Source organism: Mastigoproctus giganteus, chromosome 2, assembly GCF_048544385.1.
Source record: "Mastigoproctus giganteus isolate SK-2022 chromosome 2, ASM4854438v1, whole genome shotgun sequence".
NCBI lineage: Eukaryota > Metazoa > Arthropoda > Arachnida > Uropygi > Thelyphonidae > Mastigoproctus > Mastigoproctus giganteus.
Window position 1 is genome coordinate 124,830,367 of NC_143576.1, and position 17,784 is coordinate 124,848,150.

The 17,784-nt window shown below is 40.5% G+C and overlaps 1 protein-coding gene across 1 annotated transcript in view; it reads right to left on the reverse strand.

Annotated features, from left to right (window-relative positions):
- The window catches only part of LOC150089546 (acyl-CoA-binding domain-containing protein 6-like), a 231,478-nt gene extending 225,705 nt beyond the window's left edge, over positions 1-5,773 (reverse strand). The window contains exon 1 of the mRNA XM_090368663.1: positions 5,444-5,773. Coding sequence (XP_090224789.1) covers positions 5,444-5,641 — 198 coding nt within the window. The 5' untranslated portion in view covers positions 5,642-5,773. The remainder of the gene's footprint in view (positions 1-5,443) is intronic.
- Positions 5,774-17,784: the final 12,011 nt, after the last annotated feature.

A 17,784-nucleotide genomic window follows, 5' to 3' on the forward strand; every position in this document is an offset into this window, starting at 1 on the left:
GTTGGTTCTGTGGGTTTGAAGTAGGACAGTAAATGGATGTTGGCTGGTGGCGGCACGTGTTCGGACTGTTTTGAAAGAGAGAGAGGGAATTATAGAAGCCAATTCAGAAGAACAGTGCCCCTGGAAGTATCTGTAAAAGAGGCAAGCAGCAGAAACAGTGCGTCTATGAGAAAGCGAGTGGAGAGACTCTGTTAGAGATGAATCATTAATTAACCTAACTGCCCTCTTCTGAATGGAATCAAGAAGCCTGAGAGAGGTTTTGGGGGCACCACCCCAAATGTGGGAACAATATTCCATGGCAGGGCGGATTTGCGATTTATACAGAGTGAGCAGCTGTTTGGAAGAAAAGTAACGCCGAGAGCGAAAGAAAAAACCAAGTTTTTTAGATGCAGAGGAAGCAATATTTGTAATGTGCTTGTGCCAAGAGAGATTAGAAGTCAGGGTAATCCCCAAAAGAGATATATCCTTTTGCCTAGAAATTGGAGTGTCACTAAAGATAAGCATAGGAGCAGAAGAATCCTTTTTGTGAGATATAAGACAAGACTGAGTTTTAGAAGAGTTGAAATCAACTAAGTTGTCTTTGCCCCACTGGAGAATTACCTGAAGATCCGCATTTAAGGAATTGGTAGCAGATTTTCGATAAGTTGAAGCTGATTGAGCAGGACAAGATTTCTCAAAATGGAAAGTTGAATGCAATGTGCTATCATCGGCAAAACTATGGATAGGATTTCCAGTCAATGGAAGAAGGTCATTGATATACAAGAGGAAAAGAGTGGGGGAAAGAACTGAACCTTGGGGGACACCGGCATTAGTGGAGAAGTTAGAAGACAGAGAGCCATCTACCATCACCCTCAGTGAGCGATCAGAGAGAAAACTGGATAACCAATTACTAAAAACAGTTGGCAAACCATAAGATGGAAGCTTGTTTAGAAGACCTTTATGCCAAACACGATCAAAAGCCTTTGAGATGTCAAGAGCAACTACTTGTGTTTCACCGAACCTTTCCATTGAAGTAGTCCATAAATGGGTAACATAAGCCAGGATATCACCAGTGGATCGACACTGGCGGAATTCATACTGGTGATCGTTGATCAGACAGAAGGTTTCTAGGTAGTTTAAGAGTTGGCGGTTAATTGATTTCTCCATTACTTTAGAAAGAGTAGAAGTAATTGCAATGGGACGATAATTGGATGGGAGGGATTTGTCACCCTTTTTAGGAACAGGCTGGATATGAGCAAATTTCCAAGCAGAAGGAAAAACACCTTTGGAATAAGAAAGTGAAAAAAGGCGGCAAAGAATAGGAGTAAGTTCAGGAGCACAGATTTTGAGAACAAGTGGAGAAATACCATCAGGACCTGGAGCTTTCTTAGCATCAAGATTCATCAAAATCCTTCTGATATCCTTTTGACGGAAGACCACAGGAGGCATTGAATGGACCGTGTTGGGAATGGTGGGAGGTGTTTTACCAAGTTCATTAATACATGAGCTGGAAGAAAAATGGGATGCTAGCAGGTCAGCTTTATCCTTGGCTGAAGTGACAACAGAACCATCTGGTTTGGACAGAGGTGGAAGCAGAGATGGGCAAAAGTTGCGGCCAATAGCTTTGGCAAGAGACCAGAATGCTCGGCTACCATTAGGGCAAGAAGCAAGTTTTCTACTCTTAGCCTGTTCAAACTCTAGTTTCGACTGATTAATAACTGCTTTACAATTGTTGCGAGCTTTGATGTAGGCAGAAAATGAAACAGAAGAATTAGAAACAAGCCAATTACGATATGCAACATTCTTCTCTTGAACAGCCTTAGCACATTTATTGGAAAACCAAGGCTTAGATAAAGGATGAGATTTTAAAGTGGAGTGTGGGATAAAGGATTCCATTCCTGCAAGAATAATTTCACTGACACGATCTGAGCAAACGTTGACATCAGAAGTTTTGAAACAGTAATCCGACCAAGGAAAAGAAGAAAAGAAGTCACGCAGGTCATCCCATTTTGCATTCTTGTAATGCCAAACAACACGAGGTTGGGAATAGCCATGAGATAAAGGTTCCATTGGAGAAGAGACAATCACCAAGTTGTGATCTGAAGTGCCTAAAGGACCTCTCACTTCGACCGTGTACTTAAAAGGGTTGTTTGTGAGAAAAAGATCAAGCGTATTGGCTGTATGATTCGGATTGTCCGGTATTCTTGTAGGTAAATGAACAATCTGTGCTAGGTCATTAGTAATTGCAAAAGCCGCCGTAGCCTAGTGGTCAGGCGCGTGGGTGCATAAGTACACGTGCCTTGAGTGACCGGGGTTCAAGCCCGTGACTGCTGAATACGGTGCTGTTTCTTGTATTCTGTATATCTTGTGAACTCCTCTGACCGTTTGGTCGTCCCGGAGTATAAACAGAAAATTTATTTATTTATTATCTCGACCTGCTGGGTCGGTGTGACTAGAAAACGGAAGCCAGCTGGAGTTGTGAACATTAAAATCACCAAGGAAAATTACCTCACTGTTAGGAAAGTTGGACTGGAGAAAGTCAAGTTGCAACGAGAGGAAGTCAAAGAGCTCCAAGTGATTAGTGGAGTTGGGAGAACGGTAGAGACAACAGATGAATTTGACACAATGAGGTAGAGAGATTTTAAGCCAGAGAAGATCGAAGAGAGGAGATTCCAAATTGCCAAGTCTCTGACAGGGAATATCAGAACGGACATATGCACAAGTAGCACCTTTGAGGCGAAAGGAATCATACAGCGAATAATTTGGGCATCTGAGATGAGCAGTAGTTGAATCAACCGATAACTGAGATTCTGTCAGAAAAAGTACATGTGGTTTGGCAGACTGCAAGTGGAAATGGACATCGTTGAGATTAGAATTGAGACCACGTATATTTGTGAAATGAATTAGGAAGTCCTTGGGAGGTTTAGATCTTTTTGCAGATAAGCTTGTTCTATTAGTTTGACAATAGTAATTGTTGTAGCTTGTTATGCTTCCATCAATATTGTTAATAATTATTGTAAAATCACTCAGAGTGCAATACTGTGCCAGTGAAGAATTCCACTAATAACATTAGTCCAAGAAGAGCAGTGCACATTTATAACTATCCTGTCTTCTGCCACTCAACCATCCCTTTATTCACACTGATGATTGAGTTGAATGCCACACTGACAATTTGTATAGCAATCTTTCACATGCAAAAGTGTCAAAAGTTTTACAATCTAAATAAAATTTTTGTCCATATTATCTTTTGCATCCAGTTCCTTTGTTACTGCATCCTAATAGCTAATCGGGTTGGTTTGACTAAATTCCACCCCCCCCACACACAGCATCATAGCATCAGTCAAAAAAAAAAAAAAAAAAAACCTACACAGTTCACCCATCCGTACCCTCCAAGAATTTCTCTAGTTCTTTCTTGAATTTATTCAACCCATTCACACTGACACAACAACAGGTTTCCATCTGTCTCCCCCCCCGCTACACACACTTAACAAACTCATGCTGTGACTTCCATATAATTCCATTCCTGCAAAAATACTTTTTTAACCACTTATCCATTATTTTCTTGGAACAAAAATCCAGGTTACAGGTCTATAATTGCTGATGTCACCCTTTGGTCCCATTTTGTGTATAAGAGAGACATTTGCATGCCTCCAATCTATTGGAACCTCCCGTGACACCAAGGATAACTCTCCTAATTATGGCCAAGTGTTTGCTTACTGCTTTTGCTTCTCCTTTTAATATAAATGAGTAGATCCCATGAACTACAAACACCATATTTAGAAAAACAGAGCATATCTGGTATCCCTTTCCTACTAAATCTTGGATTAGGCAGTTTTAAAAGATTCAAGTGCATTATTTATCTTAAGAACGAGGTAAATATTGAAAATATTACACTATTTTATAAGACTGTAAACATGACAAATATTTCAGAAAATATTATTTATTTCTTGTAATCATAACATCCGGAGGCTTCACTTTAGGAAGGATGCAGATCAGTTGGAATGAATGTAGAGAAGGGCAACCAGAAAAGGACCTCTTTACCTAGAAAGGTTTCAGTTCTGCAAATTACAGCATCTCGTGACTAGGCATCTGCAGGGAGATCTAGTTGAGGTGATAAAGCCTTGAATGGATTGAGTAAGCTGAATGTTAATGGCATTCTTCCACTTGCTGAGACTACACACGAGGGAGCATAAATTCAAGTTGAGGAAGGACTGTTGCAGGATAAATGTGTGGAAGTTTGCCAACAGGCTTCCATTTGTTGTTGTGTCAGTGTGAATGGGTTGAATTAATTCAAGGAAGAACTAGAAAAATTCTTGAGAGGGTACGGATGAGTGAACTGAGTACGTTTTTGTTTTTTTTTTTGACTGATGCTATAAAAGCTTGCTTTCTTGCATCATTTGCCATTACTACTACTACTGATTCAGAAATGTTTCACTTTATCTCAGGAATGAAAAATATAACAGGCATCTGTTGATTCTGGACACTAACTTAGGAAAAGTTCAAATGGACATATTAAGAAATGGAACACTTGTCTGGATAATTGAACATCAGGCAGTTAATGCCTAAATGACATACCAATGTGTATAATGAACCAAAATGGTGTTCCAGTGCATTCCCATTCAGTGGTCAGCACTAATTCTAAAGTGAATAACCTCTGATTTTTTTTGCTTCATCTCAATACAAATGAAGTTTTATTTTATCTTTTTTACAAAAAATTAATTTTATGCTTCACCTCCGATAAATTTTATAATAATAAATTTTCATAAGTTTATATAACTTCAGATTTTTTCATAAATCAGTATAGTACTTAATTTTTATTTTTGCATTAGTGTTTTTATAATTAGTTGTTGTTGATGGGGTTTTCAGTGCAATGGCTACTTTGGCCATACTGCACCTTTATACATTAGTATAAATACTGTCAGTTAGTATGCCACATTTTAAGCTCAATTTTTAAATACAAAATGTGTTCTGATTTCCAACCCATTTTGTCCTGTTTTTCACTTTATTTGTGTGGGTGACTCCACCCATGGTTCGGAATGGATAGGCGTGCACTGAACATCCTCCAGCTCTCCACACGCATCAGTAATGTCAAATACATACTTTATTATTCAAAAATGAGATGTTTTATTAACGAGTGTGCTGTTTTTATATCTCCCATTTTGATCACTTCTGACTTTATCTCAATACATATCATTCATTCATACTAATCCGAGCGTACGCCGAAAGCGGGCTTCATGATGATTGAAGCGTATACTCAGTTTAGCAGTGCTTTAGGGTACGAAACGATAGTACGATTTTTTTTTTTTTTTTTTTTGTAAAACCCATTTGTAAAGCATGTTATTTGGGAGGTAAGTACAAATATTCAAAGATGGCCATGGCCGTCTGGTATGCACTTCATCTTAAGTCATTGTTATTATTATTATTATATATATTTTTTTAACCTTGATAAATTGTTAGGGCTTACCTGTTTATACCTTGAATAGAAAAATAGAAGTGTCTCAGTATCGAGTTTCCCAATTTTGGTTTTGAAATGCTGAGCAGCATTATGAAATAATACGTGTAATTTATTGTCATTTTTTATGTCAGTTACAGTTTCTTCACTTATATCTAAGTCACTATCAGAATCCGCACTACCACCTTCGGCCATGCTGAAAGCTAGCATCAATGTGCAGTAAACGATAATCAAAATCACAACGATCAAAACATTCTTTACAACACGAATAATTATTTTTTAAAAAAAATGTACTCTGACAAGTGTTTGCACAATTATTTTTCAGTTGTAATCAGTATTTTATTATAGTTTCTTCTTAAGCAACTTCCTTTCATGTATACCATCGATATCAAAATACATATGACCACAATAAATTCTCCCAGCTACTACTTCATTGATTCTCCGAAAGGGAGCAGTTAATACTTCCAGAGACTGAATTCACGTGCATTCCTGTCTTTATTTTTTTCCTTTATTATTATTTTTTTATTTCAATCAGATACTTATTAAAAACAGTTTTTATTAGACTGGTAATATTTATTATTGCCCACTAAACTCTAGAATAAGGCTGATCAATAACCTAATCAACTCGATATAAATCACTGATCCTAAGAAAATAATTACCCGTGGAGCTCACATTTTTAGAGCATGGGTTCGGCAAACCTAGGCTCCTGATCTAAATATCATCATTCTTCACTTTCTTGGTGATTCCTTTCTACTTCTCTTTCTCTCAGGGTAACTCGGGATTTTTTTTTTTTTTTTTTAATTTGGCTGGTGCAGCATAAGCCTCAAGCTTCCGTCCACCATATTTTCAGGGGCTCACATCTGGTGAGCATGGGCTTCACACACACAGGGTCTTAAGCTGGATATCATCATTCTTCTCTTTCTTAGTGATTCTCTCTCTCATGGGTTTTTTGGCTGGTGCAGCATAAGCCTCAGGCTTCCTTGCACTATGTGGCTAATAATAATAATAATGCTGTCCACCATGCTTAAAGGCAGCAAGTATGGATATAACCTCAAAGAAGGAGGAAAGAATCTGTAGACCCTTACCTACATGAATGTCATCAAGCTCTACGCAGCAACTGAAAAGCAATTTCGGCAATTACTCCGGATCACTCAAGAATTCAGCAAGTTTTTTTATTTAGACAAATGCAAGAGCCACACACTGCACCAGGTAAAATTAGTCGGCCGGAAATACCAGCTGCTCACTGGTAAAGAGATCGAAGCTATGACAGAAGGAGAAACCCACAAATACCTGGGGATTATACAGGCTCAGCAGTTAGAGCACAAGGAAATCAAGAAGCTCCTGAGCGAAAAATATCATCAGAGACTGAGAAGCGTGCTGAAATCAAAATTGAACGGAGGGAACACAGTTAAAGCCATAAATACCTATGCAGCTCCAGTACTAACATACACATTCGGGGTCGTAGATTGGACTAACACCGAGATAGAAGATATCATGCGAAAGACAAGGACAATGATGACCAAGAGACGCCAACACCACCCTAAGTCAGCATGGAGAGACTAACGATACCTCGGAAGTAGGGAGGAAGCGGCCTGATAGAGCAACAGAAAACAGCGATAGTTTTCGCTTCAAGAAAACTTGAAGGATTGAAGTGGTGCTGTGTTGTTCTTGAAGGATTACTTCAAGAACAACACAGCACCACTCCATCAGGCCATAAGGAAGACAGACAAGCAGTATAATCCACTCAACCTACGCGAGCAGTTCCCTCCGAACAAGGAGGTACAAATGAAGCTAGAAAGATGGGCAGAGAAGAGACTACAATGATCTCCATCAATATTACACAGAAAAAATTGCCTCCAATGCATGGCTCACAAGCGGGACGCTCTTCCCCGAGACTGAAGTTCTCATGCAGGCCATCCAAGACGAGGTAATCAATACCAGGACTACCGAAAATACATCGACAAGGAGCCCGGAGGGTTCGACGATACATGTCGACTATGCCACCTGGCCTCAGAAACGATCAGACACATCACATTGGGATGCAAGGTGATCAGCCAAATTGAGTACACTCATAGACATGACCAGGTAGCCAGGATAAAACATAACAAACTAGCGAGGAAATACCAGTTAACCAAAGAAAGTGTACCATACCACAAGTACGAAATCCAGGCAGTACTGGAGACCTCAATCCACAAGCCAAATTGGAACCGCGCCATAACAACGGATAAGACCATCCTGGACATAACCCTTTGAACAAGATGGAAAAGGCTATCTACCTGATGGACATGGCGATGCCCAACACTAGCAATGTCCAGAAATCTATGAGGAAAAAATTAGGACGTACATGAACCTGAGACATGAGGTCAAGGAGATGTGGCATATACAAGAAGTAACGACCATCCCAATCATCGTGGCAAGCAGCGGTATGGTGCCAAAAACCTACATAGCAACCTAGCAGAAATAGGTCTACCAGAGAATACCTACAAAGAACTCCAGAAAGTCGCAATCCCCCAATCAGGGAGAAAAAAAAAATAAAAAATAATAATAATAATGGGGCACGATGGCCCAGTGGTTAAGACACTGAATTACCAGCCTGATGGACCCAGGTTCCCACCAACGAGTTTGCTTCCACCGCCTTAGTGGAAGCGAACGCGCCTCTATTACGCTTGGAGACTGATATAATAATTATAATATAATATGATGGGAAAAAAAAAAAAAAAAAAACATCGCCAAACACAGCCATCGGATTTACCTTCCCCAAGGTCGGAGTGACGGCTGAGGTAGCTAGTGGCGCCATCTGGTGTCACTCGAGAGACCTAAATAAAAATAAACCACTGGACCTCAGCCGAAGCTAAACAAGTCCATATCCATAGATGGATGATGTCGCATAGAAATACAGGGTGTCCCAAAAAGGTGTAACCAAATTTAAATTTTTGTAACAAATGTAATTTTAATGGTAGAAACACAAAACCTGCGCTAAATGTGAGAAAAACAGTTGAAGTTTTTACTGACATTCAACATGTGCACCACTTGTCACATGAACAAAAAGGTGTAACCAATTTTAAATGAGCAATACAAACATGTTGGATAAACTGGAAAAAGATGAACGTGTAATGACACGGATTTGTTTCACGGAAAAGTCTACATTTCATGTTTTCGGGAGAGATGAATAAGCAAAATGTCAGAATTTGGGGGTCTGGAAATGCACACTACGCGCAGGAGTATCAGCAAGATAGCCCAAAGGTGAATGTGTGGTGTGGCATCATGGTTAATCGAGTTATTGGACTCTTTTATTTTCAAGAAGTGACTGTAAGAGCGGATAATTACCAGGACATGCTTGAGCTTTATGTGTATCCTCAATTGGATGAACTGCCAAATAGGGTTATTTTCCAACAGGATGGAGCACCGCCACATTGGGCTTTGAGTGTGAGGAGGTCTCTTGATGACATGTTTCCTGGCCATTGGATTGGGCGTGATGGTCCCATTGCGTGGCCAACACGTTCACCATATTTATCCCTTGTGATTTCTTCTTACGGGGATTCATCGAGGAAACAGTCTACAAGACCCCTGTTGCAGACATCGTAGACTTAAAGGGCACGATTACAAATACAATTACCATGATTAAGGGCACGATTACAAATACAATTACCATGATTAAGCGTGACATTCGTGAAAAAACATGGGATGAACTTTATTACCGATTAGATATTGTTCATGTCACAAGTGGTGCACATGTTGAATGTCAATAAAAAGTCCAACTGTTTATCTCATATTTAGTGCAGGTTTTTGTGTTTCTACCATTAAAACAACATTTGTTAGAAACATTTAAAATTGGTTACACCTTTTTGGGACACCCTGTATTATTCATACTGCATTGAGTGTAGCACAGGATAAAGTCACTGGCGTTCAGGCCATAGGCCGATGGGTCGGTTCGAAAAGTTGGACAGCGTCTCCCGAGCAAGACAGTGGAGCACGTGACGCTGTCCGCCTTAAGACTACCACAAGAGAAGGGCAACACCATCCAACCCCCACCACCTGGAAGGGTTTCCTGCACAACTGCACAAGTGACCACCCAGGAAGGAAGAAAGTGCCAACACAAGAATTGGCGCATTCAAATGAATACTTACATCATACGAGCATACTACGAAATAACCGGGCTAGAGACCGATATGACAATGTACAGATCGCGACTACATACCAAGTGGTTGGAACGATACCGGGTTTTTCAGGTCACCAAACAGACCAAAGAAGGACCATCGTCACGAAGAACCTAATAGCTGCTGCCATTTTGGAAAATATGAAGCAGGATGTCAGCGATAATCTACAAAGCACAAAGAATACGGTCAATATGGAACCAGAGGAGGAACAGCAACAAGAAATACAACCCAGAGTAGCTGAACTGGAAAAAAGACAAAGTCGTGCTATTCAGAATAGAAGACGAGTGGAAGAAGGCCCTAACAGAATTCGAAGGAATGGACCACACAGGAATCCACGTGATGCCTAAGCAGAGGCCAAATAAAATCCCATGGAGAGTAACAAACCACCTCAATCAGCAAATAATGCCACATTACCTTAACAACAATGGTGTAACGCTGGAGGCTATCCCCACAGCCATATAATGTGCTCCCATAGCAGCCACTATGTTTAATGGAAAAGAAACAAGAGACCAGCAGCAGAAGAACCGAAAGAAAAAACCGCCAGCTTGGAAAAGAAGACTTCAGCAGAAGGTAGAAGAATTCAGAGTCAAGATAGGTCAGTTGATCCAGTACCAACAGGGTAATAGAAGTAAGAAATTAATTGGAAATGTGAAGAGCATCCTCAAGAGAGAGAGCGTCCACAGCAAACATGAGACCAAAAATCAGGGAATAGAAGAATACTTGGACACATTGAGCAGAACATCCTCGCAGTCAGCAAGAGACTGCACCGATACAAAGAGAGCTCCCAGAGGAAAATAAATGACCAAATCTTCGATGAGGATCAAAGAACCTTCTACAGGAAACTGGGTGAAGGTGAGAAAGCATAAAACGGACCACCCGAGAAGAAGACGATCGAAGAGTTCTGGGGAAATATCTGGAGCAGTGAAGTAAGACATAACAACAGATCATGTTGGATAGAAGTAGAACGGAAGAAAACGAAGGACATACAAGATTGAGAGAGTGGGAAATTCGAGAAGAAGAAGTAAAACAGTCGATCAGAAACACCCACAACTGGCGAATCCCACGAATTCATAACATACAACTACTGGTACAAAAAGCTCACCTGCACACACACACAAGCACCTAGCAGAGCAGTTCACTCGAATTGTATGGCACCCGGAGACAATCCTGAAGTTTCTCACTGAAGGAATCACATATCTGAAGCCTAAAGATGAAGATAAAAGAACCCTAGAAAAATACAGGCCAATCATTTGCCTCACAAAGATGTATAAGATTTGAACAGAGGCATAACCACAGAGATATCAGACCACTTAGAGAGTTAGAACATAATGGCAGAAGAGCCGAAAGGATGCAAGGAGCAATTAACCCTATATGCCGCAGTTATTGAGCAAGCCTTCAAGAAGCACCGCAACCTATACACGGCCTAAATCCATTACGGCAAAGCCTTCGGCTTCGTTCCTCACAGCTCCTAATAGAGTCGCTGAAGATCTACAAGGTCAGTCCGATAGACAAAGTTCCTAGTAGCAACAAGGGCGAAATAGAATAGTAGTAGTAGTAGCGGGATGTGATGCAAGAAAGCAAGTGTATGAGCTTATGCAGCATCAGCCAATAAAAAAAAAAAAAAATAAAAACAAATCACACCATTCCCTCCAAATGCCTGTCCAGTTGCTCCTTAAATTTATTCAACCTATCAACTTCCACAACAAGAGATGGAAGTTTGTTCCAGCAATTAACCACCCGCTGGATAAAGGCAAATTTCCGAACATCAATTCTACATCTGTCCTTTCTTAATTTGAATTTATGCCCCCTTAGGTACGTAATCTGAACAAGTGGAACGATCCAATCAGAATTCAGTGTGCTCAACCCATTCAAGGCCTCATACATCTCAATCAGATCACCGCGCTAGTGCCTTGTCTCCAGCCACTGCAATTTTCAGAACTTAAGCCCTCTCTTGGTAAGAGGATCCCTTCATTCCCCTCACCAATCTTGTTGCCCTTCTCTGTACACGCTCAAGTAAATCTACATCCTTCTTAAAATTAGGCCTCCAGACCTGTACACAGTACTCAAGGCGTGGCCTGACCATTCCCTTATACAGAGGGACAATCACCTCCTTCTCCCTGCTAGCAAAATTCCTATATATCATTGACAAAACCCCATGACCTGCCCTGGCAGCCTGTCTGCATTGCTCAGAAAACTTCATATCTGACTGCACAATTACTCCCACTTCTTTTTCATTTTCTACCACCTTAAGCGTAGTACTAAACACTTGATACGTTTCTCTGGGGTTACTTCTATCCATATGCAGTACTTTGCATTTGTCAAGGTTAAACTTCAGTTGCCACTTCTTAGCCCATCTGCCCAAATTAACTAGATCCTGTTGCAGTAGCACACTGCCATTACTGTCATTAACAACCCTGCCAACCTTTGTATCATCCGCAAACTTCGACACTAAGCCTGATATACCTTCATCAATATCATTGATAAATACACAAAACAACAGTGGACCCAACATCGAACCCTGTGGGACTCAACTGATAACATTAATCCAAGAAGAGCAGCACCCATTGATTACTACCCTCTGTCTTCTCCCACTTAACCGTCCTTTTATCCCCTGTAGCAACTTACCCTTAATACCATTCTGCTCCAATTTGTACAATACTCTTCCATGCGCAACAGTGTCAAAAGCTTTCCTGAAATCCAAATATATGATATAAAAATTATTTTTTGCATCCAGTTCCTTTGTAACCACATCATAATATCCTATCAAATTTGTGAAACAAGACTTTCTCTTAACAAACCCATGCTGTGTCTGAATTATTGGTGCAGAGAGAAGTTCTGCAAATTGCAGCAGCTGGAGACTAGGCATCTGCACGGTGATCTGATTGAGGTGTGTAAGGCCTTGAATGGATTGAGCAAGCTGAATTCTGATGGGATCGTTCCACTTGTTCAGATTACGAACCTAAGGGGGCATAAATTCAAATTAAGAAAGGACAGATGTAGAATAGATGTGTGGAAATTTGCCTTTAGCCAGCGGGTGGTTAATTGCTGGAACAAACTTCCATCTCTCGTTGTGGAAGTTGATAGGCTGAATAAATTTAAGTAGGAACTGGAGAGGCATTTGGAGGGAAAGGTGTGATTTTTTTTTTTTGGCTTATGCTGCATAAGCTCATACACTTGCCTTCTTGCATCATATGCCACTACTACTAGTACTACAACTACTAGTTCCTGTGGGACCAGCGCATTCTGCCTTGGGGGTTGCCGTTGTGTTGTGTGATGACCAAGTGCAAGCTCTGGCGTTGATGTGGATAGCTGAGTGCTTGATGGGCCCCTCAATTTAGATCCTTCTTGGGCATACACTCTGTCCTTCAAGCTCTCATATAGGCCCATAACAACGCTGAGTTGTCGCCTGATTTCGTTACACTAATTGCATCGCGCACACACAAACCACCTCCATGGCAATATCATGTCTCGTAACAGATTGCTTCACAAACATCATGCAAGCAGTGTATTTTAAAAGGCTGTGATTCAGAGGGAAACTGGCCCCCCTCAATTCTGCCCTGAGCCACAGCACTCCCATTAGCTTGAGCCTTTTGCTTTGCTGCTCTACTCTGAGTCATGATAAGTGGTGGAAAGATAGTTCCTGTTCCACCTATCTTAAAAAAGTTAGGTGGAACAGGACCAGGGTATGTCTGCCAGGGGCAAAGGTTGATGACGTTGTAGAGCGAATATCATCTTTTAAGGGCACAAAAGGTGATATAGTTGTACACGTTGGCACTAATAATATTAAGAGTAGGAGACCGGCAGAATTACTTGACAAGTACAGGTCACTGTTGAACAAAAGCCGAGAATTAGGGTTGAATTTGAAAGTGTCTGCAATTCTGCCCAGACACGATAGGAGGGAGTATATGATGAGAGCCTTGTCGATCAATTCGGCCCTGAAAAGATTGTGCAAGGCTCAAGGGGTAGAATTTTTTTCAGCCTGGACTGTACTTGTTAACAGGAGAGATTGCTTCTACAGGGATGGGATACACTTAAATAGAAAGGGTGCAAGAATATTTGCTGATGCTATCGAGGCAGTGTTAGGTGGGTCGGAAAACTGCTAGCTTGGGGGGAGACATAGACCAATAGATTGACAGTAGCCACTGGCAGAGGTGAAAGAGATTCTTGCACTGCTTCTATTAGAATGAGCAGAAGCCTGAAAAACAAGATGCATGGTATTTCAGAGACTGCTGGGAGCCATTGTGGTACAAGTAAACACATGGGTTGTGTTAGGGTAGCTAAGAATAGAAACAGGTGCAGGTATACTTGCGTGTACACCAATGCTAGGAGTTTAGTAAATAAATTTGATGAATTTGAGGTATTGCTCAAAACATCGAAGGCAGATATTGTTGGGATATCAGAGACGTGGTGTCACACAGATATAAGGGATGCGGAACTGCAATTTGGGGAGTACAACGTCTACAGAAAGGATAGACAGGATAGGAAGGGGGGAGGTGTTATGCTATTAGTTAAGAAACACATAAAAACCAAGGAAGTGAAGCCAGTCGATATCGCTGGACAGTGCAGTGTGGAGTCAGTTTGGTGTGACATAAACATTGGGAGATCAAAATTGAGAGTAGGAGTGTGCTATAGGCCTAATGACTCTGATGAGTATAATAAGGAACTGTACAGGGAAATAGAGTGGGCCAGTAAATCAGAGTGTCTTATAATGGGAGATTTTAATTTCCCAGATATTGACTGGAATTTGGGGGCTGGATACTCACACACTAGCAGGGCTTTTGTGGATTTATTGGATGATTGTTTTCTACATCAGCATGTTCGGGAGACAACTAGAGGGAGTAATACTCTTGATTTGATTATCAGCAGTGATTCTTCATGCATTAAGAATCTGCAGATAAATGAACCACTAGGTGGCAGTGATCACAGTGTGCTGAAGTGGGATTTACTCAAAGAGGTAACTACCATTAGGGGTAAAGGGAAGGGTTATTGCTTCCGTAAAGGCGACTACGATGGACTGAGACAGTATTTAAATTCTATACAGTGGGACCAACTGATGATGTTACCAACAGCAAATTCACAATGGGAAGCATTCAAAGAACTTATCTTGGAAGCTACTAGGCTTTACATACCAACTAAGAAATATTGTTCAAGGTTTAGGCCAAAATGGATGTCAGATGAACTAATGAGGCATATGGCAGAGAAGAAAAATGCATGGGATACTTACAAATTAACACATGACACAGAAGCCTATGATAGATACAAGTTGATATGCAACCAAGTTACAAAGGAGGTTAGGCAGGCGAAGGCAGATTACGAGAAATCCTTGGCAATGGATGCAAAGAAAAACAGCAAAGAGTTCTTTACTTATGTAAACTCTAGAAGGAAAGGGATGAATCAGATTGGTCCACTTGATATTGATGGGTCAAGTGTTGATGATCCTGCTCAGGTGGCTAACAAACTAAATGAATATTTTGCATCGACATTCACACATGAGGAGTTATTCAGCGAGGGGAATGCCAGAGGTGTATTCAACTCTAGCAGTAAGTTACAGAATCTTGAAATAACTGGGAGTAAAGTGGAGGAGAAACTGTTGAAGATAAACACAAGAAAGGCACCCGGGGTGGATGGGATCTATCCAGTTATATTAAAGGAGGCAGCAAAGGAAGTAAGCAAACCCTTAGCCATAATTATGAGAGCTTCCTTGGACTCAGGGGAGGTACCCATAGACTGGAAATGTGCAAATGTGACCCCAATTCACAAAGGAGGATCAAAGGCTGACACAAGTAATTATAGACCTGTGAGCTTAACTTCTGTTCCAGGAAAATTAATGGAGGCACTGGTTAAAGACGCACTGCAGGATCATTTAGACAAGACTTCAGTTATAGCTCAGACACAGCATGGTTTTGTTAAGGGGAAGTCTTGCCTGACCAACTTGATTGGATACTATGATGCAGTCACAAAAGAACTGGATGCAGGGAATAACTTTGATATTATATACTTGGATCTTAGAAAGGCTTTTGATACTGTTGCACATGGAAGACTGCTACACAAATTGGAGCAGTGTGACATTGGAGGCAAATTGCTGCTATGGATAAAGGGGTGGTTGAGGGGGAGAAGACAGAGAGTGGTAATCAATGGACACTGCTCATCGTGGACTGATGTTATTAGTGGAGTCCCTCAGGGCTCAGTGTTGGGTCCATTATTGTTTTCTGTATTTATAAATGATATTGATGATGGTATATCGGGATTAATGTCCAAGTTTGCAGACGATACAAAGGTTGGCAGGGTTGTCAAGGACACTACTGACACTATGCTGCTGCAACAGGATCTGGAAAGGTTTTGCAGATGGGCTGAGAGGTGGCAAATGAAGTTTAACATTGACAAATGTAAAGTACTACACATGGGAAACAGCAACCCCAGAGCAACGTATCAACTCTGTGGTACTACACTGACAGTGGTAGAGAATGAAAGGGACCTGGGGGTGGTTGTGCAGGCAGATATGAAGTTCTCTGAACAGTGCAGACGGGCTGCAAGAGTAGCTCAAGGAGTATTGTCAATGATATACAGGAATTTTTCCAGCAGGGATAAGGAGGTGATTATTCCATTGTATAAGGCGATGGTCAGGCCACACCTAGAGTACTGTATACAGGTCTGGAGGCCTCATTTCAAGAAGGATGTAGAGCTGCTGGAACGAGTACAGAGAAGGGCAACAAGATTAGTGAATGGAACAAAGGGGTGCTCTTACGAAGAAAGGCTTAAGTTTTGCAAATTACAGTGTCTGGAGACTAGGCACCAGCGAGGTGATCTGATAGAGGTGTATAAAGCCTTGAATGGTTTAAGCATGCTCAATGCTGATGGGATTCTTCCTCTAGCTCAGAATAATCACCTGAGAGGGCATAAATTCAAATTGAGGAAAGACAGATGTAGGATAGACGTGCGGAAATTTGCCTTTAGCCAGCGGGTGGTTGGTTGGTGGAACAGACTTCCATCCCTTGTGGTGGAGGTTGATAGCCTAAATAAGTTTAAGGCTCAGCTGGACAGGTATTTTGAACGACCAGAGGGGTGAAGTGGAAGTGGTTTTTTTTTTTTTTTTTTTTGGCTGATGCTGCATAAGCTTGCTTTCTTGCATCAAATGCCTCTACTAATGCTAATGCTAATGATTTCGATTTAATTTCAATAAAATTTCAATTTCAGTACAAAATTATAACCCTAAACTTGTATCACAACACAGTTATAACGCTATATATATTTTTCAGTATAGAGTATTATCTACGAGTTCCGTTTATACAACTTCCGTATCAAGTTATGTATTAATTAATTATGTTATGTTTGTAAGCTAAGTCGTTATATGTATTTAGTTAAAAGTACAATTTAATTGACAACGAAGTTTAACTTCGTTGTATTATATTATATTATTATAATTGTATTATTATAATATAATTATAATTATAATACAATAATAATTGTATTATAATTATATTATATACTGTACTATACTAAGCTTATGCTATTTAGTTAGGGTTATAACGTTGTGTCACATAACAATGGCGGCAAGTTACGAACGTAAAACTACTGACACTTAAGTATTAACTTTCAAATCTCGCTGTCTCAATTCAGAATAAACTAAGGATCCTGACTAGGTCTATAAGCGGCTAAATATGGTTAAAAAACTTCTCGTTCAGCAGAGCTGCAACTTGTAACATGTTCATTTCATACCCTTACCGGTACTTTTATGGAATTACAAGGCCAAGTAAAGAATATATACACGAGATTAATCAGAAAATCACAAAATAATTCTATACTACTAAATTTAAATCAAAAGTTTTAGAAAAACAATAATTTCAAATCAATAAATAAGAAAATCCACTTAGCGGCTTTGACCACTTCTGACTCCCAGTAGCCTCGTCAACCCCTGTTGACTGGTGGCAGCCTATTTTATCAGCGATAGCAAGCATAGAAAGCCATTACTGGGACAGAGCAGCAGCTACACTTTTTTTTCTTGGTGTCAACTGAACATATGGAGCCATGCTTACACATCCGCAAAACCGGATACTAATGAGCGTGTGTACCCTTGCAATGCCGTATTTATAGAAACGGCTGATGCAATACCTTGCAATTACTGTCGGATGCAATAGAAGCGTTATCTGACGCAATAACTTTACTTTGCGACAAACAAAATGACTATAATCAAACGA